General features: G+C 36.0%; 1 protein-coding gene and 1 non-coding gene across 2 annotated transcripts in view; both read right to left on the reverse strand.

The window, feature by feature from the left end:
- Positions 1-27,475, reverse strand: part of FBXL13 (F-box and leucine rich repeat protein 13) — a 311,775-nt gene that overhangs the window by 35,717 nt on the left and 248,583 nt on the right. The window contains 1 exon segment of the mRNA XM_090286732.1: positions 11,110-11,193. Coding sequence (XP_090142858.1) covers positions 11,110-11,193 — 84 coding nt within the window.
- On the reverse strand, positions 13,866-13,972 carry LOC150001707 (U6 spliceosomal RNA). The gene has a single exon (XR_016513262.1). It is a non-coding gene; the product is annotated as a U6 spliceosomal RNA (small nuclear RNA).

The following is a 27,475-nucleotide window of genomic DNA, read 5'->3' on the forward strand; positions in this document are numbered from 1 at the left end:
ATAAATGACAAAATGCTGAATAAGACTTGGTAGTTCACAGCCCTGGCTATGTGACTTGGCTATGGAAAAGGGCTTGAAAATGAGGGAACCACAAACTCTAAGGCAGCTACATCATGCATGTAGATCATCCTTAACCACGTCTCCTTCCAAACTATCAAGTTTCATGGATTTTGCTACCTAAGAGTTTTCCATTCCAGTCCCTTCTCTCCAACCTCACTGTTACTGCCCTTGTTCAGGCTGCCATCCTTTCTCCCCTGGATGATAACAAAAACCTCTTAACTTATACTACCTTTAATCTAAATAGCTGTCCTCTCTACCCTTTGCCTTTCAATCTAACTTCCACGCTTTGTAATAAAGCGAGTTTCCAACAGATGCACTTTCCCTGGCATTCCCATGCTGGATTAAGTACATCAACTGAATCTTCCCATAACTTCTATTCCAGCCTAATGACTGGAATCGACTTTCTGGAATTAAACATTTTATATCCTGTCTCAAGTGTTTACTTGTTTTATGACCTGGGGCAAGATTCTTAATGTCTTTGAACCTCAGTTTTCTTCTCTGTAAAATGGAATTAAAGGTATTAACTACCTTATAAGATAGGTAATTAATACATGGGGAAATATAACAGTAGGAGTAGGGCATGTAATATTGTAGATACTAGATTAATATTAGCAAACAATCACTAAATGCCTTTGTATTTTTCTGTTTATAAGTCTGCCTATCCCACTAGACTAGAATCATCATTAAAACATTTTTTTACTGATTTGTTACTAAAAAACAGATTATCTCAGTGTCTGCTACATAGAAAGTCCTGCCCAAATGTTTTGTTTTAATATTTTATTTATTTATTTTTAGAGAGAAGGTAATGAGAGAGAGAAAAAGAGGGAGAGAAACATCAATATGTGAGAGAAACATGGATTGGTTGCCTCTCATATGTGCCCTGACGGGGGACCAAACCCACAACCAGACATGTGCTCTGTCTGCAATTCAACTGGCGACCTTTCACATTTCGGGACAACAGCCAACCAACTGAGCCACACCAGTCTGGGCCAATCCAAATGTTTTTAATCAATGAACAAAATGTCACATTTTTACAACATTAATTAATCTGAATAAGACAGTTTGAATATTGTCTTAAATGAGTCATGGAGTTATTTATCTAAGCTAAACTTAATCATCTGTTTTTTCCAACTTGGTGATTGCAGATAATATCATAGTGTTGTACTAAGAAAGCTTAAGATTGTTTCTGAATGGACATAATCAAAGCACCTGAACTTTGTGGCAACCACAGGCCCCATCTATATAAGCGCAGCCAGACTACTAGGCTGCATACTGTGGGGAGCATAAGCTCATGACAGCCAAGGTGCGATGCTCACCTGCCCAGTGCTCTGCTCTGGTTTCTGAGCCCTCTAGTTCCTGACTTCATACCTGGTCTCTCAACATTTGACTCAGAGATTACTTTGTATTCGTCACCCCTTTTGGATGCTATCGATTCAGCCAAAATCTATGGATCAAAAAAGTAATGTTCCAGGCTTCCAGTTTCAAGTCTGTCATGGAAGTTTAGAACTTATCATTTTGATCCTCAAAATAAGAAACAAAGCTGAGAAAATTGAAAACAAACAACTTCCCTTTGATTTGTCAGATAATTGAGATCACAAAGCAAACTGCCACCATGAAAACTGAAGAGACAGGCAAATACAGAGAACCAGGAGCAGAAGACTATGGCTGGAGTCAGTATTAGTAGGAACATTTAAAAGGTAATTGACTAACTGATGGAGACTGAGTGAACTAGCTTGAGAGACAAATTTCTTGGAGCCCAGCCTTAAGCTGGATCCCCATACTTTTGTGAATTTTACCTCCAGGAGGTCCACTAAGTTCTCGGGGTGAATATCAGAGAAAAATCCCCTCCTACCTCCTGCAAAGAAAGGGAAAAAGTACTATTTTGAAATGCCTTCAGAGAATCTATTCTTAATAGTAAGGTCTTGCTGTCAAAGGAACCTATTTACCAGAGCCTGATCAACAGGGGTTTCAGGAAATCCAGTCCAAAATGGGTAAGGGAAATACCCAAGTCCAGTCCCCCTCTAATTGTCCTCTCTTACCTAAGTGTAGCAGAAGGTTGAGAGAGTGGTGAAGAAGCACTTGTAAAGAGCACTATCCTGGGGCGAACGTCCATTAAAAGATTGACACCTAATCACATGACTATAAAATGCCTCCACCCCAAACCTTATCACTACACAAATAATGTTCTGTATGATAACATCTTAGCAAAAAGATTAGAAATCATGCACAATGGAATTAAACTAGAAATCAGTACCAAAGATAGTTAGAAAATTCTAAAATAGAAGTTAAATAACACACTTTAAATAATATATGGGTCAAAGAAAAAGTCTCAAGAGAAATTTAAAAATATTTTGGACTAAATGAAAATAAAACATCAAAATTTATGGAATGCAATGAGAAGAATGTTCAGGAGAAAATTTATAACATTAAATACATACATTAGAAAAGAAGAAAGGTTTAAACTCAGTGACCAAAATTTCCATCTTAGTAAACTAGAAAAAGTAGAGCAAATTAAATCCTAAGTAAGCAGAAAAAATAAAAAATAAAAACTGGAGCAGAAATCAATGAAATTGAAAGTAAGAAAAGAATAGGGAAAACCAGCTAAACCAGAAGCTGGTTATTTGAAAAGATCAAAAAAGTTGATAAACCTCTATCCAGTCTAACCAAGGGAAAAAGAGAAGATACAAATTACTAATATCAGAAACAAAAGAGGGGCCATCACCACTAATCCCATAGACATTAAAAGGCAAATAAAGAAATAAGCAACATTATGTCCCACAATTTGATAACGTAGATGAAATGGACCAATTCTTTCAAAGAAACAATCTACCAAAACTCACACAAGAAGAAATTAATCTGAATAGGCCTGTACTTATTAAAGAAATTGAGTCAACAATTAATAACCTTTGAAAATGACAATTTTCAACCTGTGTGCTGCAAGAATTTTTAAAATATGAAATACCTGACTAGTTAGTGAGGGGCACTGACCTCTTTTCCCTTAGATGGTCAAATTTTAAAAAATGACAACAGCCCATACAACAATAGCTGTCTGGTGTGAATGAATCAAAATTATACCTATATATTTTTTGGCAGATCAGCAAAAAATATATTTTTTGGTGTGCCAAAGAATTTTAGTAATTAATTAATTGTGTGCCATGGAATGAAAAAGGTTGAAAATAGTTGTTCTAAAGTGTAAAGCAACAGGCCCAGATGGCTGCATTAGTGAACTCTGCCAAACATTTAAGAGAGAAATAATACCAATTGTCTTCAATCTAGTCCAGAAAATAGAGGCAGAAGGAAAACTTCCTAAAACAGTTTATGAGATCAGCATTATCCTAATATTGAAACCACACACAGATACAAAGAAAGGGAGACCATGAAAAACCAATATCTCTTATGAAAATAGATGCACATATCCTTAACAAAATATTAGCAAATGGAATATAACAATAACTATATAAAAAGAACTATCTATCACAACCAAGTAGAATTTATTCCAAGTATGCAAGGATAGTTCAAAATTTGAAAATAATTTGATCTAATCCATCACATCAATAGGCTAAAGGATCAAAATCATTTGAGCATATCAATAGGTACAGAATTTCATTTGACAAAATCTAACACCCATTCATGATAAAAACTCTCAGCAAATGAGGAATAAAGGGGAACATTCTAAACTTGATTAAGAACATTTACAAAAAACCTACAGCTAACATCATACTTCATAGTGAGAAATAAGGTGCTTTTCCCTAAGATAGGGAACATGTCAAGGATGTCCTCCCTAGCCATTCCTATTTAACATCATATTGAAAGTCCTAAATAATGCAATAAGACAAGAAAAATAAATAAAAGTTATACAGATTAGGAAGAAAAAAATAAAACTGTGTTTGCTTGCAGATGTAGGATTATTATGTAGAAAATCCCAAAGAATTAACAACAAAAATGCAAAACACCAACTTGTGGAACTAATAAGCAATTACAACCAAGTTGCAGGATATAAAATTAATATACAAAAAGGAATGTTCCATCTGCTCATTTTGGTCCTGTAGATCCCCTTCCTCCAAGATTTGACCTGTCTTACACATACATAGGTGGAGATAAGAGGGCTTAAACAGAGAGGCCTGCATTTACGAGATAGCAACATGATGCACAATGTTATGAGAATAACAGAAGTAGATATGGACTCATATCTACTGAATAGAAATGGAAAACATTTATATCTAGGGCTTAGGACACATGTAAGTTGCCATAAGCAAATAACGTTAAATAAGTGCCTAAGTGTATATATCAATATTCTAAGTATTATATTAAATTAACTAGGATTTTAGAAAATATGTTTAATATCATAATCCCAATAAAAAACAATGATCCATTTTCTTTTTACCTGGTTTATTCTCTTAAACTATTTTTTTAAATTATGGCAATTAATATTTAGTGTTATAAAGTTATTAAATGCTCTTATATACATAAATTTATTTAGTCAATTATAATTAGGTGCCTCTGAAAAATTATTTGGAGTAAAAATTAGTAAATTATTTCATCCAAGAACATATTCTAAACTATTTCTTTACCATTAGGAGCAATTTGGCTGTTGAGATTACCTGTTTTCTGACTGTGTTTAAGTAAGTGAAATAAATTATCAAACTTTTATATTAAAAATCTTTATTTTTTTGCTAGTATTATTAGCTTTAAAAAAATATTTTACTTATTTTATTTACTTTTAGAGAGAGGGGAGGGAGGGAGACAGAGAGGGAGAGAATCATAAGTACGTGAGTCATACTCACATGCCCCCACCTGGGGACCTGGTCCACAACCCAGGCATGTGCCATGACTGGGAATTGAACCAGTGATCTTTTAGTTCACAGGCCGGTGCTTAATCCATCTAGCCACACCAGCCAGGGCTATATTAGTTTTTCAAATTAAGTATACTATTAATAGTAATAGGTAATATTCACTGCACACTTACTATGTTCAGGAACCATACTAATTACTTAGATATTTTATATTATTTAATCCTGTAATAGAAAGTCTGTTTTATTATCACACCAGTTTTTATAAGTGAGGAATGTAAGGCTCGGAAAAGGAAACTTACTTGCCCAAAGTCATACATCCTGACAGAACCAAAATTACAAAGTTCTGTTAGGCTCTATAACAGATGTTGGCAAACTAGCAAGTTTTTACACGTGGGCCAAGTCTGGTCTGTCACCTGTTTTTGTATGGCCCACGCTCTAAAATTGGTTTTTAAATTTTTAAATGTTTTGAAAAAAATCAAAGGAAGAATAATATTCTATGACATGTGAATATTATATTAGATTCAAATGTTATTGTTCATAAAATTGGTTGGAACACATCCACCCCCATTTGTGTACATGTGGCTATGGCTGCTTTTCACTCTACAATAGCAAAGTTGAGTAGTTATAACAGAAACTGTATAGCCTACATATATTCATATTTACATGTAAACACATATATAAATATTTTTCACTACATATACACATATATAAGTCCTTGTGATAGGACTAAACTTGACTTTCCCCTCTCTAATATCTTTTCTTAACCAACCTCCTCAACCTACCAACACTGAAATAATTTTAAAAATTTGTCTAGCTGCAACGTTTTCACTCACAAATAACCTGAATAAAGAAATATGTGCACATTCATATGTGTGACTATTACATTAATGTTAGCATACTTCATTCCCCAAAGAGGGAATGAGAAACATAAACTAGATTAAGGGATTATAAAAAGCAACCAGAGTATATAATTGGATTTATTCCATTGGTTCTGTCCAAATAATAAGACATAACTTCCAATTTATCTGTATTGTAACATCCCAGTTAAACCAGTTCTTTTGCCAAACTGGAGAGTCTGTTATTTAATTAAATTTATAAAATGCTCAAGGAAAATATTTTTTGAGAAATACCCAATTATGACTGTATCAAGCATCTCTTCCAAAATGTGTGTGCTTTTCAAAAGCACCAAATAATTTTAGTTTAACATGATCACTGAATGTTTAATGTTCTCAGAAAAAAACAAAGTTGAAGAAAATAATTAAAACCAGATCCTAAAAAGTCAATACTGAGACTCCAGACACTCTATCTGCATGTGTTGAGGTTTTCAGTAAAATACTAAAATGAGGTAATTTTTTTCTTATTATGTTCATGACTCTTGCAAAACCTAACCAGGGTAAAAATGTTTACTTCCTCATTTTTCTCATTCAATCATTATATAAAATACACATTTTAAATGTCTTATGCTAGAAGGAGAATCTCCTATAGTAACACTTTATAGGTAACAAGAAAAAGAATTCCTGGTAAATTGTGGATAATTCAAACATCTCAATTTAATCACCTTATTTTACTCCCTTCCTCTCTCTTGTAAATCGAGATAAGGAACTGTGGAATTGACTTATGTGTCACTTTCTCCTTCCCCCTTCCTTTGTCTTATTTCTTTTGGGACTTAATAGTTGGGCTGGAGGAGGCACAGAGGAGAAAGATTACCACATGCCCAGGAGACACACACATACACAAACACACATGCCAAAAGCAGAATAAAGAAGGATGATAAAAGAGAATAAAAAATGTGTGAACTTGAATAGAACAGCTGATCTTGTGCAATTAATAATTAAATAATTCTATATTTCTATGTTCCTGCATTCCTCCATTTTCTCTTTTAGATCACTGAAAATAAATATATACCAATTTTTAAAAGATTACATTTTTTAAAAGCTATGCCAAACTAAGCTGTTTGATCATATAGTTAGCATATGGGTAAATGCTTTCATCTAAAATCTCAGAGCACTGCCCTGCCTCATATGGCTCAGTTGGTTGGAGTGTCATCCCTTAACCAGAAGGTTGAGAGTTTGACCCCCAGTCCAGACACATAAGAGTCCAGGTCTGAGTGCATATGGGATGCAGCCAATCAATGCCTCCCTCTTCCTCTTCTTCTCTCCCTTCCTCTCTCTCTAAAAGAGCAATGAAAAAATGTCTTCAGATGAAGATTTTTTAAAAAGTTTAAAATCTCAAAGTACCTAAAAATAGTGTAATTTTTAGGCTCCAAGAGTGAAAATAAAAAAGCCTGGAACCCATAGACCCAAAGAGAAATGGCAGAAGGTGCTAGCTTCCTGATACTCAGCCTCAGGCTTTGATTGGCACTTTCTCATCCTGATGAGCATTTAAAAGGTTAACAAGTAATGGCTATTGAGAGGCTATGTTATCACCATGGTGGATTTCGATATATTTGAATGATTAGTAGTTATTGGTCAAATGCAATTGATTACCATATAAGGAATATAATTCAATATTAGAAATATTAGTATTTAACAGTTTTATTTTAATAACCTTGGCTCAATCACCTTGTCAAAGACCTTTTGAAAGCCTGACTAGATCATATTCATGGATCAAGTTTTGTGTAAATGTATGTTTAACCTTTAAATGAACTGCAATAGTTAAATCATAGTTTAACCTTAGAGGAAATTTTTGGCTTTTTCTCCTAGTAGGTTACATGCATCTAAATGTTTTGTAACCCTTTTTTGTTATTGTAGAGTTAGTCTTGTTCTATATGGAAGTTGTTGACCTCTCTGTGATCTTTGTTTTGAAGGATAATGTTTGTTCTTTTTAATTCTTTATGCAATTGACTACACTAGTAAGCACATTTCTCAGGAACTTCTTAGAACCTTAGTACCCAGGGTCTGAAATTGGGAGAAACTGACATTGCTTAACACTCATGCCTCTTAAAGAAGATTTCTTAATGGTGCTACAATTTCCCTTAAGTACCATTACACTGTCCAAACACAATGAAATATAGGAAAAATAATTTGAAAAGAATCTCCCCCCACTAAGCCATATTGTCAATCAACCACTTAGAGAAACAGTCTTCCAGTCCTACTCTTCATTTTCATAAAGCTGTAGAATTATATGCTAAAGTCTACAGCACCATTTGACCTGGTACCCTCTATAGCTCACCAGTTTATATACTTTAACACTCTCTATTGGTCATGTTAGAACTTCTTGTAAAGTCCATTTCAAATTCATGGAAGAAAACTTCATTTGCCATGTTCTGTGGACTCATCAGCTATCATTTGTATTATCTTTTTGCATATGAGGTGAATCCTTTTTCCTTATAAGAGAGTTCCTTTCTTTAAAAAAAATTCCCAACTTCTGGCCAAGATGGAGGTGTAGGTAGACTCGCTGCATCTCCTTCCACAACTAAGAAGGAATACAACTACCTCAAAACTAGAGAAAACCAGAAGTTCCAGAAAATCAAGCTGCATGGATGTCCAACAAACAAAGGAAGAAATATTCATCCATACAGGTAGGAGGGGCAGAGATGGGGCAGAAAGGATGCGATGTGATGGTGGTGGCAGCGGTAGCAGTGGCAGCAGTGGCAGGCCGGCAGAAAGCACAGTCAAACATTTTAAAAAGTTGAGAGGGACACCTGGGGAGCATCCCAGCACCAGAACAGACCATGCAGCTCATGGTTCCAGCCCTGGGGACAATAAAGCCTTATTGCTTCTGATGGTGCAAACCAGTAGGGGTTGGGGTAGAGGCAGAAACCGCTGGTCTCTCCATTTGTTTAAAGGGCCCCCACAATCCTAGAAAGTCCGGAGACCCACCCACTCTGGGAACAACAGCCAGGGCAATAGCTAGAGAGGCATCAGTCCCATACGGAAGTGGGAGAAGTACCTGGAAAAGGGGCGAGTGCTGAGAAGGTGGCATTGTTCTCTCTCTGACCCCTCCCACACACACAGTGCCACAACGTGGTGAAACAGGTCACCCCGTACTGATGAATACTTAAGGCTCCACCTCTTAAATGTAACAAGTGCGACAGCTCTATCTAAGGCACAGAGGCAAACAAACACAGGAGCCTATCAAAATGAGTAAACAGAGAAATATGACCCAGAAGGAGAAACAGATCAAGGTTCTAGTGGGAGAACTAAGTGATGAGGAGATAGTTAACCTCACAGATGAGGAGACAGTCAACCTAACAAATGAAGAGTTCAAAACACTGGTGATAAAGATGCTCACAGGCTTGACAGATATGCTTGAGTATGGCAGATGCATGAGGGAAGAAGTGAAGGCTATTTTAAATGAAGCAAAGGAAAAGCCACACAAAACCAATGGTGAGGAGAAGGAAACTGGGGTTCAAATCAATGATTTGGAATATAAAGAAGAAATAAACAGTCAACCAGTACCGGAGGAGAAACAAGAGTTGAAAAAAATTAGCAGAGACTTAGGAACGTCTGGGACAACTTTAAACATGCCAACTTCTGAATCATAGGGGTTCCAGAAGGAGAAGAAGAAGAGCAAGAAATAAAAAGCTTATGTGAAAAAATAACAAAGGAAAACTTCCCAGATTTGGCAAAGGAAATAGACACACAAGTCCAGGAAGCACAGAGAGTCCCAAACAAGCTATGCCCAAAGAGGACCACACCAAGACTCATCACAATTAAAATGGCAAAGGTGAAAGATAAAGAGAGAATCTTAAAAGCAGCAAGAGAAAAGCAGAGAGTTACCTACAAAGGGATGCCTATAAGACTCTCAGCTGATTTCTCAAAGGAAACTTTGCAGACAAGAAGAGATTAGCAAGAAGTATTCAAGGTGAAGAAAATCAAGGACCTACAACCAAGGCTACTCTATCCAGCAAATCTATCATTTAGAATGGAAGGGCAGATCAAGTGCTTCCCAGACAAGGTAAAGCTAAAGGAGTTCATCATCACCAAGCCATTGTTATATGAAATATTAAAGGGACTTATTTCAGATAAAGATTAATACTATGAACATTAAAATGACAACAAACTCACAACTATCAATAACTGAATCTAAAAAATAAAAACAAAAACAAACCTAGCAAACAACCAGAACAGGAAGAGAATCATAGGTGTAGGGATCATTTGGAGGGTTATTAGCTGGAAGAGGGAAGGGAGAGTAATGGGGAAATGGTGCCAGGATTAAGAAGCATAATTGGTTGGTACAAAATAGACAAGGGGAAGATAAGAATAATATAGGAAAGGGTGAAGCCAAAGAACTTATATGCATGACCCATGGACTGAACTAAGGAGGTGGGCTGCTGGAGGGAAGTGGGGTAGGAGGAAGAAGGGAAATAAATTGAGACAACTGTAACAATATAATCAATGAAATATACTTAAAGAAAAAATTTCTGCCCTGGCTAGTGTGGCTCAGTGGATTGAGTGCCAGCCTGTGAACCAAAGTGTCACTGGTTTAATTCCCAGTCAGGGCATATGCCTGGGTTGCAGGCCAGGTAACCAGTTGGGGGTGTGTAAGATACAACCACACATTGATATTTCTCTCCCTCTCTTTCTCCCTTCCCTCCCCTCTGTCTAAAATAAGTAAATAAAATATTTTAAAAATATTTCTAGTTTAGCCCCAGGTTTTCATAAGTAGGTTATTGATTTCATTTAAAATGACAGCACATTCAGATGCTTAATGTTATATCATACCTTGCTCACAGTAGCTACTTTATGACTTTCTACGTATTCCTCAAGGCCAGGTCTAGGGAATTTACCTTTTTCACTAATTCTTAAAGTACTAAATGAACACATAATTATTTAGCCTACCCAGTTATTTATCTCATGCTTTTCATTCTGGTAAAGCATGCTACCCACTGTGTTTGAGTAGCTTAAGTTCCTAATTGTTATATACCTGGTACAATTTTTCAAACTCTTTCAATTTTTATGGTTAGTCTATATAGCATTTCTACATACAGAACACCTTCTTTATATATGTGATTACAATTTTACCACAATGCATTTCATCATTCTCAAAGTAAAATATCTACCTGTCCCTATTTATCCTACAAGTCTGATAATGGGAAGAGCGAGAGTAGATGGAAAAATGAGAAAGCAAATTCTGTCAGTCACTTTAGGCTGCAGAGACCTGACTAAAAGCCAGGAGTTGATCTTGTCTGGACCAAGATCACATACGTGTTGTTACATTTGCAACTTTTTCTCCACTCTGACCTACAAAGTTTATTTAATTTGTGCTTAATTTTCAACCTTAATTCTTTATCAAAATGACTTAATTATCTTACCTGAATTCCAACATTGGTGATATTATGACATTCAGATAGAGAAAGTTCCTTTAATTTTTTGTGTCTGGAAAGTGTCATCAAAAGCTAAAAATGTTTAAAATAGAGATCATTTTGTCATTATGATTTAATTAGAAGGCATATTTCCAATAAGATAACAGCCTTTTATACAAAAAATTTAGCTTCTTTCACATTTGTTTACATTTAACGACTCATAAAATACCTTGGTTACGCAACATTGTTAAATAAAAATTTCATATGGTCCCTACCTAATGTTTTGCAAAAAGTGTCACAATATCCCACCCAGAGCCAGAAAACTCCTTATCTGCCACCTGTTTCCAGGTAAATGTTATCTAAATCAGCATAAATAAGTCTTAAAGACTCCCAAACTTACGACTTTATTTTGAAGACATTTCATGTGGCTAATGAAGCTGTTTTTAAATAAATTCTTATTTATGCCTCACCTAAAAATCTAAAAATCTTTGGCTGATTTTATTATATATAATTGCTTGAAAATAGGGAAAAAAATTTTAAAGCCTGTAGACAGATCAACATTCATCAATAGCCTATTTCTTTTTTCAGTTTAAAAGCTTTGTTTCTTTTTATTTAAAAAAATATATCGCCCTTTCCAGTCCTTAAATTAAAAAAATATTTTGCTAAAAATTTAAGTATAGTGTATATATGATATTATATTCATTTCTGGTGTACAACATAGTGATTTGCTATTTATGTACCTTACAATCACAGTAAATTATAATCATCTGTTACTGTGCAAACTTATTATATTTCCCTTCACCTTTTTCACTCATCCCCACACCCCCACCCCTTTGGAACTTTAAGTCTGATCTCTATTTCTATGAGCCTGTTTTTGTTTTGTTTGTTCATTTGTTTTTTTGTGGTTTTTTAAATAAGATTTTTATATATAAGTGAAACCATATGGTATTTGTCTTTGTCTGTCTGACTTACTTCACTCAGCATAATACCTACTAGGTCCATTCATATTGTAGCAAATGGAAAATTTTTGCTGTGTAATATTCTTATATATCCATATATACAGGGTGTCGCAAAATGCATCCACACTTTAATAGCTGGTAACTTGCTGATTTTTTTTTTTTAGATTTAACCATTGAGAAATAATGGCTGAAACCAGATTAAGTTTTGAACAAAGAAAGTTTATTTTAAAGTGCTACTGGAAGTACAAAAACCCAGTAGAAGTGCAAAGACAGGACTGATGGTGTGGTGTGCCTTATCCATGCATGGATTAGATTAATTGGCCCTTTCTTTCTTGCAGGTACTGTAACTGGTGCCACTTACTTGAATTTACTGCAGCAATCAGCCATGCCCCATATTCACTAAGATTTTCATGATGAGGACTTTTATTTCCAGCAAGATGGAGCTCCTCCACATTACCATCGTGATGTAAGGGCCTGTCTTAATGAGAACCTGCCAAACAGATGGATCGGTTGAAGAGGTCCTGTAGATTACCCTGCGTATTCACCAGACCTCACACCACCACACTTTTTCCTTTGGGGATTTGTCAAGAATAACATTTATGCTAAAAATCTTAAACTGTTGATGAATTGAGTAGCCATTGAAAGAGAATGTGCCCAAATACCAAATGAAATGATTCTTGATGTTTGTGATTCCATTGCTTCACATTGCCAGCAATGTCTAGACCAGAATAGTCATCAGTTTGAAAACAGGCACCAAGTATAAAAAAGTTCATTTATGTAGTTTATTGTGAATGTTGAAAAGGAACTGTATGCTAATAAATACAGACTTTATAATCATCAAAATTAGATACATTTTTTTTGCGACAACCTGTATACACACACACACACACACACACACACATCACATCTTCCTTGTCCACTTATCTATTGATAGATGTCTAGGTTGCTTCCAGATTTTGGTCATGGTGCATGAACATAGGGGTGTGCCTATCTTTTTGAATCAGTTTTTATTTTCTTCGGATAAATACCCAGAAGTGGAATTGCACCCAGCAATTGTAATAGTTCTATTTTTAGTTTTCTGAGGAATCTCCACACTGTTTTTTATACTGACTGCACAAATTTGCATCCCATTTAAAAGTACATGAGGGTTCCCTTTTCTCCACATCCTTGCCAATACATTATTTGTTGACTTCTATTTAGATGATAACCAGTAACCATTCTCATTGGTGTGATATGGTATTTCATTGTGGTTTTGATTTGCATTTCTTTCATGACAGCTCTTACATTTTTTATGTGTTTTTACAGTCCCATTCCTTGGTACTTTCCTTCCGAAACTGACTAATGTGCCTTATAGATGCCATCCTTCTTTGGCATTCAGGATCACAATATTTTTATCATTTCATAAGATATGCTTCCTAGACTCGGTGTACAAAAACAGCTTCTTCTTATTCTAATGTCCAAGAACTGTCTGGCAGGCAAAATACCAAAACTAGTATATGAATTTCTCCTTTAATTTTTTTAAAGATTTGATCTTTATTGTATTTTTTCCATTACCATTTAGTTCCCTTATACACCCCTCCCCACAACAATCGCCACACTATTGTCCATGTCCATAAGTTCTTTTTCCTTTTTGCTCAATCTCTCCAGCCTCTAACCACCCCCACCACTAGCTGTCATCTGCTCTCCATCTATAAATCTGTCTTTTTTGCTTGTTAGTTCAGTTTATTCATTAGATTCCACATATGAGTGAAATTATAAGGTATTTGTCTTTCTCTGATTGTCTTATTTCACTTAGCATAATGTTCTAAAAATATGAAATGCTTCACTAATTTGCATGCCATCCTCGTGCAGGAACCATGCTAATCTTCTCTGTATGATTCCAATTTTAGTATATGTGCTGCGGAAATGAGTACTCCTTTTTTTTTTGAGTACTCCTTTTAAAGTTTTATTTGCAGGACTGGCTTACATTGTATTGATCTTCACAACATTTGAAGCATCGTTAAAAATGATTATTAAAATATTGTTGTTGTTTTTTTCACGATGTACATAAAAAATCCAGACCAAAGGGAAAAGTGCTTGGAATTCTTATTAAGTGAAGCCACTATTTAAACTGCAATATTTAATTTTATTCAACATTTTTGTATACCACCCAAAAATAAAATCACTCTGTTTGTTCTTTTAATTTTATTGCAAATGTGGATTTTTTTGTTTAGAACACAGATTTTTTTTTCTTCCTTTTTTATTTATTTTTATTTTAGAGAGGCGGAAAGGAGAAAGGGAGGGAGAAGGAGAAGGCAAGAAACATCTAGGTGTGGGAGAAACATCCATTGATTGACTTCAATACATGCCGTATGGGACTGAACCTTCAAACCAGGCATGTGCCCTGACCAGGAATCAAACCAGCAGCCTTTCGGTTTATGGGATGATATCTAACAAACTGAACCACACAGGCTAGGGCTCTCTCCTCGTTTCAGAACAAAGAATGACTAAAACCTGTGAAGTCATTCACATGCAATCTGGATTCCAGGTGTTGATGCTATTGGGTTGGTCAAAATGTTTGTTTGTTTTTTTCTGTAAGATGCCTCTAGTAGCACTTCATTGTCTCTAACTTCATTCGAAGCAATTTTGTTAGATTGTTTTGTGACAGCTGTCATATCAGTGTGCATTAAAAAAACTAATGAAAATTGGTGAATTTTTGTGTAGCCATTTTAATATTGAAGATAGAAGAAAATATGCAACATTTTTGGCATATTATACTTAATTATTTCGAGAAAGGTAAACATGCAATTGAAAGGCAAAAGTATATTTGTGCAGTGTATAGAGAAGGTGCTGTGACTGATTGAAAGTGTCAAAAATGCTTCGCACAATTTCATGCTGGAGATTTCTGACTGGATGATCCTCTAGGTCTGGTAGATCAGTTGAAGTTGATAGTGATCAAATTGAGACATTAATTGAGAATAATCAACATTATATTACACATGAAATAGCCAACATACTTGAAATATCCAAATCAACAAAGTAATGGGTGAAAATGAAAAACATGTCTTTATTTTATGGAAAAAACTACGTGAACTTTTTGGCCAACCCAATATTTTATTCATGTTAGTAGAATTGAATTTATTTATATAAAATTTTTTTCTTCTTTTATTAATTCTAGAGAGAGGGGAAGAGAGAGAGAGAAGGAGAGGGAGAGAAACATCAATGCAAGAGAGAAACATTGATTAGCAGCCTCTGACATACATCCAACTGGGGACCAGGCCCACAACCCAGGCATATGCCCTGATGGGAATCGAATCAGTGACCTTTTGCTTTGTGGGGTGATCCCTAACCAACTGAGCCATGCCAGCCAGAGAAGAACTAAATTTAGATATTCCCCCAACAGAAACAATACTGTTTAAACAAAAGCATATAAGAGATGCAAGTTTTGTCTCCTTGCCCTATACTTGGTAATAGCTCAATGTTTTACTGTATTTATTATGTAGCCATTAGAAATTTTTAGGATGAGCTGGAAATGAAGTACACTTGTTAAGTATGATATTTAATGGCTTTGACACTTTATTGAAAATCTCTAAAAATTAACATACACTAATATTAAAACAATGTCATGTTTTATTACTGTAATTGTTTATTAAAATATATAACCTCGATTTCCAGCCAAAATGGAGGCCTAGACAGACACACTGTGTCTCCCTCCACAACTATGAAGGAATGCAACTATCTCAAAACTAGAGACAACCAGAAGTTACAGAAAACTGAGCTGCATGGAAGTCCAAAAAACAAAGATAAGGAGAAGAAATACTCATCCACAGGTGCGACAGCTCTACCTAAGACACAGAGGCAAACAAACACAGGAGCCTGTCAAGATGAGAAAACAGAGAACTATGGCCCAAAAGAGGGAATGGATTAAGGTTCCAGTGGGAGAACTAAGCGATGAGGAGATAGCCAACCTAACAAACAAGGAGATAGTCAACCTAACAGATGCAGAGTTCAAAACACTGGTGATAAAGATGATCAGAGGCTTGACAGTTATGCGTAAGTATGGCAAAACATAACAGAAGAAGTGAAGGCTATACTAAATAAAATAAAGGAAAATCCACACAAAACCAGAGGTGAAGGGAAGGAAACCAAGGTTCAAATCAATGATTTGGAACATAAAGAAGAAATAAACAGTCAACTAGTACAGAATGAGGAAACAAGAATTGTAAAAAATGAGGAGAGGCTTAGGAATCTCTGGGACTACTTTAAACGTGCCAACATCCAAACCATAGGGATGCCAGAAGGAGAAGAGGAAGAGCAAGAAATTGAAAGCTTATGTGAGAAAATAATGACGGGAAACTCCCCAAATTTGGTGAAGGAAAAAGACATATGAGTCCAGGATGAACAGAAAATCCCAAACAAGCTAGACCCAAAAAAGACCACACCAAGACACACCATAATTAAAATGCCAAAGGTTAAAAGAAAAGAATCTTAAAAGCAGCAAGAGAAAAGCAGAGAGTTACCTACAAAGAGGTGCCTATAAGACTATCAGCTGACTTCTCAAAAGAAATATTGCATACAAGAAGGAACTGGCAAGAAGTATTCAATGTGATGAAAAGCCAGGACCTACAACCAAGATTACTCTATCCAGCAAAGCTATCATTGAGAATGGAAGGGCAGATAAAGTGCTTTCAGAAAATGTAAAGCTAAAGGAGTTTATCATCACTAAGCTATTATATTATGAAATGTCAAAGGGTTTTAGAAAAAGAAGTTCAAAATTATGAACATTAAAATGGCAACAAACTCACAACTATCAGCAACTGAATCTAAAAAATAAAAACAAAATCCAACTAAGCAAACCAGAATAGGAACAGAATCATAGGTATGAGGATCATTTGGAGGTTTATCAGCTGGGAGGGGGAAGTGTGAGAAATGGGGAAATGGTGCAGGGATTAAGAAGCATAATTGGTAGGTACAAAATAGAAAGGGGGAAGTTAAGAATAGTATAGGAAAGGGTGAAGCCAAAGAACTTATATGCATGGCCCATGGACATGAACTAAGGAGGGTGGGATTGCTGGAGGGAAGGAGGGTACTGGGAAGAGGGGAGCAAAGGGGAAAAATTGAGAATATTGTAACAATATAATCAATAAACTATACTTAAAAATAAAAATAAAATGTATGATCTCAAAATTTAATTAATTAACATCATTTGCCATTAGGTAAATGCAACACAAAACCATAATGAGATATCACTATATACCTAACAGGATGGCTATTCTTAAAAAGAGAGATAATAAAAGTGTTAGTGAGGATGTAAAGAAATTAAAACTGACATTAACTGTTGATGAGAATGAAAATGCTCCAGGCACTTCGGAAAATAATCAGGAAGTTCTTAAACTAAAACATGGATTTAGTAAATGACCCAGCAATTCCCTTCCTAGGGATATACCCAAGAGAAATGAAAACCAAGGTCAACACAAAAACTTACATACATATGTTGCTAGCAGCATTATTCATAATAGAAAAAAAGTGAAACAAGCCAAATATTTCAAATGGTGAAAGATAGATATATTATGTCCATACAGTGGAATATTATTGGCAATAAAAAGTACTGATGCATACTACTCGTCGTCGTCGGCAGCCGTCCGTCTCGAGAGACGATGGTGTAGCTTCTTAAGAGTCTATCTGCACCGCCGAGAATGGTTGTGCAGTCCGACTCGGGAGTGACACGGTATCTGTCTCCTCCCGTGTTGAATCGACATCTTGCGATGAAGCTGGAGTGTCCTCTCCAGTGGAGCTGAAGCTACAGAGCCTGGGCAGGGTGATATGGAGGGTCTGCTGTTGCCCATGCAGCAGACCCCCCCTCTCTTCGCAGCTGAAGGATCCAAGGGAAAGACGGAGTCAATACAGCTTGGCTTCAGGTGCGCCGCAGGAGTTGCCGGTGTTGACTACAACGTCAAACCGCCTTAGGGACTCCAGCTCCGGATTTTCTGTCGGGGTTTACTCCCTTAGCCTTTCCCCTGAAGAGGTATGCCGCAAGGCAGCGGAGGTTTTTTGGAATCAGAGTTTTCCTTCTCTGATGTGCCCTGACTGGAAGATCGAACCAGCGACACTTAGCTCGCAGGCCGACGCTCAATCCACTGAGCCATAGAGGAACATTTAAAACATTATGCTGAGTAAAAAAAGCCAGACCCAAAAGGCCACATAGTCTATGACTCCACTTATCTGAAAAGTCCAGACTAGACAAATATATAGAACAGAAAGTAGAATAGTGGTTGCTTAGGTTAGGCTGGGCAGTGGGTCAGGGATAGGAAGTAACTGCTTATGGAAAGGTTGTTTTTTGTGTTTGTTTTTTTGAGTGATGAAAATGTTCTGAAGTTAAATTGTGGTGATGGTGCACAACTTCATCAATATACTAAATCTACTGAATTGTACACTTTGAATTGGTGAATTTTATAGTATATAAATTATATCTCAATAAAAATATTTATAAAAATTGAATGATATAATAATTGTATAACTAAACACAAATTTGAAATATTCCTATAGCATCCATCAGTCCAAAATGAATACAGAAATTGCTCAGACCGAATGGCCATTCTATTATTAACAAGGCATGGAGCAAGAGACGTCATCATGTTCATATGCTAGACAAGTTATCACAAAGCCTTGCTGCTGTAAGTAAACACAACTTTGTAACTGAGCAGAAACAAATCTAAGCCAGCTGGAGGAAATGAGGTCTCTACTGAAAACTGCTTCCTGCTGGATATGGGAGGCCAGCTTCTCTGAACAAGTGAAATATACAATTTCAGTCAACAGGATTCTTTTTTTAAATGACTTTCTGACTCAGAAGTTTTTCAGATTAATGACCTAAAGTATATCAGAGCCAGCTAGGTAAAATGTTTTACTCAGCAGGTTGGTAAATGCTCCAAATTAACTATGGTTCCAACATTTTACAGACTTTCTTTATACCTTTAGAAAGTCTTAAATCACAAGTCTGGGTGAAATTAATTCATTTTTAATTCATATTCATTTGTTATATATTTATTTAGCATGTATTTATTATACTAAGCAGGCTCTGGGATAGAAACTCTGAGTACCCATATAAAAGTCAATGAGGTGCAGTGTTTGCTCTCAAGGAACCTACAGTCAGACATGGAAGATAGACAGGTACAACATATTACAACCCAGTAAAAGGTAAACACTGTGCACAGTGGTGGCACCAAAGAGAGATGATGAAGCTAGCTACTGTGGACTAGAGAAGACTCCATGGAGGAGAGGCATGCATGAGTGGAGGAGTGTATGCTGCCAAGAGAGCTATAAAGAGAAAGATATTCTAGGCAGAAGGAAGGGAACTTCAAAAGCAGTAAAACACAAAACAGTATGGCATGGCCCTGACCAGGTGGCTCAGTTGGTTGGAACATTGTCCCAGTCAGGGCACATACCTAGGTTGCTGAGTTCGATCCCTGGTTAGGGTGTGTGTGGAAGGCACCTGTTGGATGATTCTCCCTCACATCTCTCTCTCTCTCTCTCTCTCTCTCTCTCTCTCTCTCTCTCTCTCTCTCTCTCTCCCTCTCTATCTCAAAGAGTACAGCATGTATAGGGAACTATACAACATGGAATGAATAGACTTATAATGAATTTTTAAAAAGTATCTGAAGAACTGACCCAAGAATTTCTCTTAAGGAGAAAACTTTGGAGTTTATGTCTTTGTTTAGTTTTGTTTTATACTTTGTTACCTGATTAGGATAAAAGTCCTGAGGGTTGGCTGGTGCCATGCATTTACTTCTGGGAGAAATGAAAAGAGGAGAGTGGGAAGACAAGAAAAAATAAGGAGGAATGGAGAACCAACAAGATGGAGTGACTAGGCCTCAGTGAGGCAAAGGACGTATGGATGCTCATTTTGCACGAAAGTTGTAACATCATGAAAATTTAAAGCTTCCTTCATTTCTTCAAAAGTCAGCGAAATTCATGAAGGCTTTTCAGTGAAGGTTTGGGTTTTATTTTCCTGAAGTGTAAGAAGGAGCAAAATTAACTCAGGTGAAGCACAGAAGAAACCAGTGGATGTGATAGCTTGGGGAAATCACCAGGACTGCAGGTTGTAAGAGGATGCGAGGTCCCAGCAATTCACAAGAATTCTGGTGAGCACTTTGGTCCTTCACAGACCGTGGAATTCAGGGAACTGAATCTGAGGGACCCAGGAATCCCTAGTAATTGATTTATATTACAGCTCTGGTATCAGGTTATTGAAGGGAATGTCAAAACGTAAGGCTCAAAAGGAAGTAGGCATAAGTCATGAGAGCCTTGTACATTATCCTAAGGAATTTGGATTTCATCCTATACAACAGAGTTAAAACTTTCCCTTGGCAGCATATATAAACTGGCACATAAATGACATATGCAAAATAGAATGAGGGTGTGTTTCAGGAGAGATATAGGGGTCACAGAGTAAGGAGTGTTTGCTTCCAGTTGGAGAAAGGTAGTGATTTAGAATAGACTTTCATGGACAAAGGAGAATTTGAATCAAGCTCTAAAGACTAAGTAAGATTTTGACAAGTGAAATAATGGGAACATTTTTTCAGGCTGAGGAAGCAGCATGAACAAAGACTTCATTTGGAAAGTGTGAGTTGTTTGGGAAGTTATTCTGTTTGAGGTCACTGGCATTGAACACTGCCAGGAACAGATACATGGACACAAGACATTTACAATGGAAGCAGATAAATCCTTGAAAACTATTCCCCCCCCCCCCCAATTTTACATCTGGAATTGTTTAGCTAATGAATGTCACAAACATAAACCTAAAACATCCTTCCCCTTTAGTTTTGAAATATTCAAATCCACAGAAAGTTTCAAAGAATTGTACAATAAGTACCTATACATCCTTTACCTAAATTCACCACTTATAAACATTTTGTCACATTTGCTTAGTTAATTCATTCTAATTCATATTCATTCAATATATATTTATTTAGCATGTAGTTATTATACCGATCAGGCTCTGCCTATGTGTATAAACATACATAGTTTCATTAATATATATGTATGAATAGTTTTATATTTATATATATTATAAATAGTATATATTTAAATTTTTTATATATGTATATATATAATCATACATTTCTCTGAAACATTTGAGAATAAGTTTCAGATATCATGATGCCTTACCCCTAAATATTCTCTATGTATCTCCTTAGCAATAATATAAAGTCAATATTCTAATTTCTTTTAAATCCAGGACCCAGTCAGTTTACCATTGCATTTTGTTGCCTCTTTACCTTTTATTCTTTAAATTTTGTCTTTCAAGACACTAACTTTAAAAAATTCCTGGTCATGACTTCCAGCCAAGATGAAGGAGTAGGTAGATATGCTTTGCCTCCTTCCACAGCCATGAGAAGGATTACAACTACCTCAAAACAAAAAACAACCAGAACTACCATAAAATGGAACTGCATGGAAGTCCAACAAACAAAGATATAAAGAAGTAATACTCATCCAGACAGGAAGGAGGGGTGGAGATGGGGAGGAGAGGATTCAGTGTGGCAGTGGTAGTGGTGGCAGTGTCTGCTGCGGTGGTGGTGACAGCAAGGCAGTGGCTGTGGCCAGCCATTGAAAAGAGCAGTCACACATGATAAAAGCTGGGAGGGACACTTGGGGAGCAACCCCAGTCCCAGACCAGACCATGCAGCTCACAATTCCAGCATCATGAAACTAGAGCCTCATTGCTTCTGACTGTGAAAACCCATGGGGGATGGGGCAGTGGAAGAAACTGCCCATCTCTTGTGAGAGTTCATTTAGAGGGTCCCACATTCCTAGATAATCTGCATACCCGCCCACTCCTGGAACCATTATCAGGGCAGCAGCTAGAGGGTCACCAGTTGAATATGGGAAGCTGGTGAAGTGATGGAAAGAAGGGTTGAGTGCTGAGCAAGCCACATCATTCCCTCTTTGACCCCTCCTCCATACAGCATCACAAGGTGATGAAATGAGTCATCCCACACTGACAAATACCTAAGGCTCCACCCCTTAGGTGCGACAGCTCTACCTAAGACACAGGCAAACACAGGAGGCTGTCAAGTTGAGGAAACAGAGAAGTATGGCTCAAAAGAGGAAGCATATCAAGGCTCCAGTGGGAGAACTAAGCAATGAGGAGATAGCCAACCTATCAGATGCAGAATTCAGAACAGTGGTGATAATGATGCTCACACACTTGACAGACATGATTGAGAATGGCGAATGCATAAGGGAAGAAGTGAAGGCTATACTAAGTGAAACAGAAAGAAAAATCCTCACAAAACCAATGGTGAAGGGAAGGAAGCTGGGGTTCAAGTCAATGATTTGGAACATAAGGAAGAAATAAACAATCAACCAATACAAGAGGTTTAGGAACTTCTGGGACAACTTTAAACATAACAACATTCGAATCATAAGGGTGCCAGAAAGAGAAGAAGAAGAACAAGAAATTGAAAGCTTATTAGAAAAAAATAATGAAGGTAAACTTCCATAATTTGGTGAAGGAAATAGATATACAAGTCCGGGAAGCACAGAGACTCTCAAACAAGCTAGACCCAAAGAAGGCCACACCAAGACACATCATAATTAAAATGCCAAAGTTTCAAGATAAAGAGAGAATCTTAAAAGCAGCATGAGAAAAGAAGAGAGTTGCCTACAAAGGGGTTCCCATAAGACTGTCAGCTGGTTTCTCAAATGAAACTTTGCATACAAGAAGGAACTGGCAAGAAGTATTCAAAGTGATGAAAAGCAAGGTCCTACAACAAAGATTACTCTATTCAGCAAAGCTATCATTTAGAATGGGAGGGCAGATAAAGTGCTTCCCAGACAAGGTAAAGCTTAAGGAATTCATTGTCATCAAGCCCTTATTATATGAAATGTTGAAGGGACTTATTTAAGAAAAAGAAGAAAATAAAAACTACCAACAGTAAAGTGACAACAAACCCATAACTATCAACAAATAAATCTTAAAAAACAAACAAACAAACAACTAAGCAAACAACTAGGGCAGGAACAGAACCATAAATATGGAGATCATATGGAAGATTGTCAGCGGGGAGAGGGAAGGAGGAGAATGGAGGAAAAGGTGCAGGATCAAGAAGCATAAATGGTAGGTACAAAATAAACAGGAGGGTGTTAAGAATAGTATAGGAAATGGAGAAGCCAAAGAACTTATATGCATGACCCATAGACATGAACAAAGAGATGGGGGTTGCTGAAGGGAAGAGAGGTGCTGGGCAGAGGGGAGAAAAGGGAAAAAAATTTGGACAACTGTAATAGCTTAATCAATAAAATATACTTTAAAAAAATCCCTGGCCATTAATAGACACTTCTACAAACAAGATATACAGGTGGTCAATAGACATATGAAAAGATACTCAATGTCATTAATCATTAGATAAATGTAAATTAAAACCACCTGTCAGAATGGCTATCATCAATAAATCAACAAACAACATGTTGGCAAAGTGGTGGAAAAAAGGGAACCGTCATCCACTGTTGGTGGGAGTGCAGATTGGTACAGCCACTGTGAAAAACAGTATGACATTTCCTGAGAAAACTGAAAATGGAACTGCTTTATGAACCAGTGATTCCACTTATGAGAATAAAAACAAAAAACAAAAACTCTAAAATGAAAGAATATATGCACCCCTAGTTCATTGTAGTGTTATTTACAATAGCCAAGATTTGGAAGCAGCTAAAGCGTCTATGGTGTAGACATGTGGTTTTAAAAAACTGGTAACTACAGGAATGGGCAAAAGTAGGTTTACAGTTGTGAGTATGCAAAACACACAATTTATCCTTTTATTATTAATTATTGTATTATTTATTGGTATTATATGTAAACCAAAAGACCATCTCTTTATATATATAATGTAGTATTACTCAGCCATAAAAAGAATGAAATCTTACCATTTGCAACAATATGGATGGACCTGGAGAGAATTAAGCTAAGTGAAATAAGTCAGACAGAGGAACACGGATAACATATGATTTCACTTATATGTGGACTCTGAAGAATAATGAACAAATAAAACAGAAACACATTCATAGATGCAGAGGACAAACTCATAGTTGTCACAGGGGGGAGGGTATTATGGGAGATGGGTGAAAAAAGTGAAGGGATTAAGAAGTAAAAATTGGTAGTTACGAAATAGTCTTGAGGATGTAGAGTTCAGTATATAGGATATAGTCAATAACACTGTAATAATTATGTATGCTGTCAGATGGGTACCTGAATTATTGGGGAGAATCATTTTGTAAGTTATATAATTGTCTAATCACTATGTTATACACCTGAAACAAGTATAAATAATATTAAATGTCAACTGTAGTTAAAAATAAAATTAAAAAATAAAAATAAATAGAGATCCCAGGCCAGCATTATGTTGAATGTCCCACATTCTGCATTTGTTTGATTGTTCTTTATAATTAAATTCTAGGTAAACATTTTTTGCAAGAATGTTAAATACTAAAACAACACTCTCTTCTGTGATTGTGAGATAAGATATTTTAAAGGAATGGAGAAAATATAAAAATATTGCAAATGATTAATAACTTCATTGTTCTAAGGAGTTCACACAAATCATCAATAAGAATATATAAGTGAAGAGTCTGAACAGAAATTTCATGTAAGTAGAAATGTAATTGCAATGATTAGCAAATATAGGGGCCAGTTAATATTACTACGATCATTTAAAGTATAAAATCAAAATAACAATGAAGTTTTAATTTCTACCAATTTTCTTGAAATTAAACAGCCAGTATTGGTGAATGAGTATAAGGCTGCTGTACTTATTTTATTGCTGATGGCAATAAAAATTGCTACAACTCATTGGGAAACCAAGTGGCCAAAACAACAACAAAATGTTCTGTTCAAAAGGAGGGAAAAATTAAAGAGGTTAAAGATTTATAAAAACTTTAGGGCAAGTTGCTTATCTTATTCTTGTTTTTCACTCAAACCTAGAATTGCTGCCTTAAATATAGTAGGAACTAAATACCTATTTATCAAAAGAAAGGAGAAAGTGATGAAGAAAAGAATGAATAATGAATGAAAATTTTCAGTGTGAAAAATCATTTACAATAACTTTGAAAAAAAGCAATAATTGAGTCCATTATTAAGTCTTTTCGTATATCAACAAAGAATTATATAAAACATTAACATTATGCTTAATTCTTTTACACAGACCCACAACAGTCCTGGGCAGTTTACTGTCAGTTTGAAACAAACTAGTAGCACAAAAACAGGAATAGTCAAACATAATACTAAGCATGAATTTAACATGACAACTATATCCATAGACAAGTATATCCATAGATACACAACTTGTTTTACAGAAATTGGTGGAAACTTCTCTATCTTCAAATTACTTGATCCATCTGTGAAGTCTGACCTTGCAGACAGTCTCCTGCTTTTTGAAACACCATGTCCCTTGGTTCTCATGACATCACTCTGAATTCTTCCCTCACCCACTTCTCTGCATGTTCATTTCAGTTTCTTCTCTCAGTTTATCTTCCAAATCCATCCAATATGTACTGGTGTTCACTGGAGCTTTGAACTTGGCCTCTTTTCTCAAGGCTTCAGCCACTTCAACCATCTCTAAATATAGCCAAAATCTCTTTCCTGAGCTCCAGATCTTGTTTCCTAATTGAAAATTGGACACCCAAACTCAGCACTGTTACTTTCAGCGGACTAGTATTCAAACTGGAAACCACAAAGATAATGAGTTCTTTCTCCCTTTTCTGCTAGTTTCTGTAAGAAGCCTGGTTAAAGTGAATAGCTCATGATGGATTTTCATTGGTTTAAGTACAGTGCTCTTTTCTCTGCATTTAGCAGCTTTCATGACCCTTTTTTAAGATGTTTAATTTCCCTTGCTGGGAAATCCAATACAGTATTCCCTCACTTATCGCGGATATTACATTCTAACCCCCGCCCCACAACCACATAGGTGAAAATCCGTGAAGCAGGAGCCTTACATTTATTTTAGTATCTATATATATTTTGAGGCTTTATAAACACTTCCCACACACTTATAAACTGTTCCCAGTCCCTTATTAACCTTATAGCAAAAAATCTGCGATAAATAATTAAATATAATATTTTTAGAAATCCCACTATACAGTGAGACCGTGATAAGTGAAGCGCGATATAGAAAGGGACTACTGTAATATAATCTATACAATTCAGGATCTTTGATATTTTAATACAGGATATTAGAAAACACGAAGGACTATGGGCATGAACAACTTGTGGTGATTGCAAGGGGTCAGGTATAAGGGGACTAAATAGTAATTGAAAAAATACAATAAAAATTTTTAAAAACCAGGAGATTAAATCAAGCACAAAAGAAAATAATGTAATCAAGAGACATAATATAGTAATCCCTCTCTATATCGCAGTTCACTTATTGCGGCCTCACTGTATCACGGAATTTTTAAAAATATTATATTTAATTATTTATTGTGGATTTTTTGCTTATCGCGGGATTTTAAGGTACTGTATATGTGTGTTGTTAAAGTTACATAGGTTTAAGAGTGTAGAATATGTTTAAGAACATAGGTAGGGTTTATAAAAGTGTGGAAAAAGTTAAGGGAGTGGGAGAGGTTAATAAGGGACTGGGAATGGTTTATAAGTGTGTGGGAAGGGTTTATAAAGCCTTAAAATATATATAAATACTAAAATAAATGTAAGGTTCCTATTTTGTGGATTTTCACCTATCGTGGGGGGTGGGGTGGAATCCTAGAACGTAATACCCACGATAAGTGAGGGAATACTGTAAACACAAGATGTATGAAGATGCTGCTGGTGTAACATGGCATACTATTTGAAATACAAAGAGTATCCAAATAATGATAAAAGTATAATAAAACATAAGCCAGCAACATAGTCATTTATTAACACTTATCAAGTATTATGTACTGTATCTAGCTGCATGTGCTATGCTTCATTTGACTGTTCACACAGAAGGTTTGTTTACACTGATAGCCAGTCCGTCGTTGACCAAAATCTCATCATGGGGCACATGGCTTTAAATCTGGCCTTTTTCACTTTTTCCCTAATTGTGGCTTGCATTCTGTGGGTATGGCTGACTGCAGTGTTCTGAATTTAAAAGTACCCTCAGGATGTTAAAATGACTCCTTTTTCTTTGAAAAAAAAAAAAAAACATAAAGAAAGAAGTAGGACAGAATGGGGTATCCAGAAGTCTAGGATGACTGAAAACTCTGATGTAATCATTGGGGGGGTGGGTAGGTCATGAGAAATCTAAAAGAAACAAAAGGGCCCTGACAACAAACACAAGGAACCTCCTTTCTTTCTGCTTTTTTTTTTTTTTTTTTTTATGATAAAATGGGATATAAGTTGTGATACAGGAGATAGAACTTGGGGAGGAGGTCGTTGAAAATCTTTGTGTAAACTTTCTGCTTTAAGT

Source organism: Furipterus horrens, unplaced genomic scaffold, assembly GCF_987537825.1.
Source record: "Furipterus horrens unplaced genomic scaffold, mFurHor1.1.pri manual_scaffold_9, whole genome shotgun sequence".
NCBI classification, from domain to species: domain Eukaryota; kingdom Metazoa; phylum Chordata; class Mammalia; order Chiroptera; family Furipteridae; genus Furipterus; species Furipterus horrens.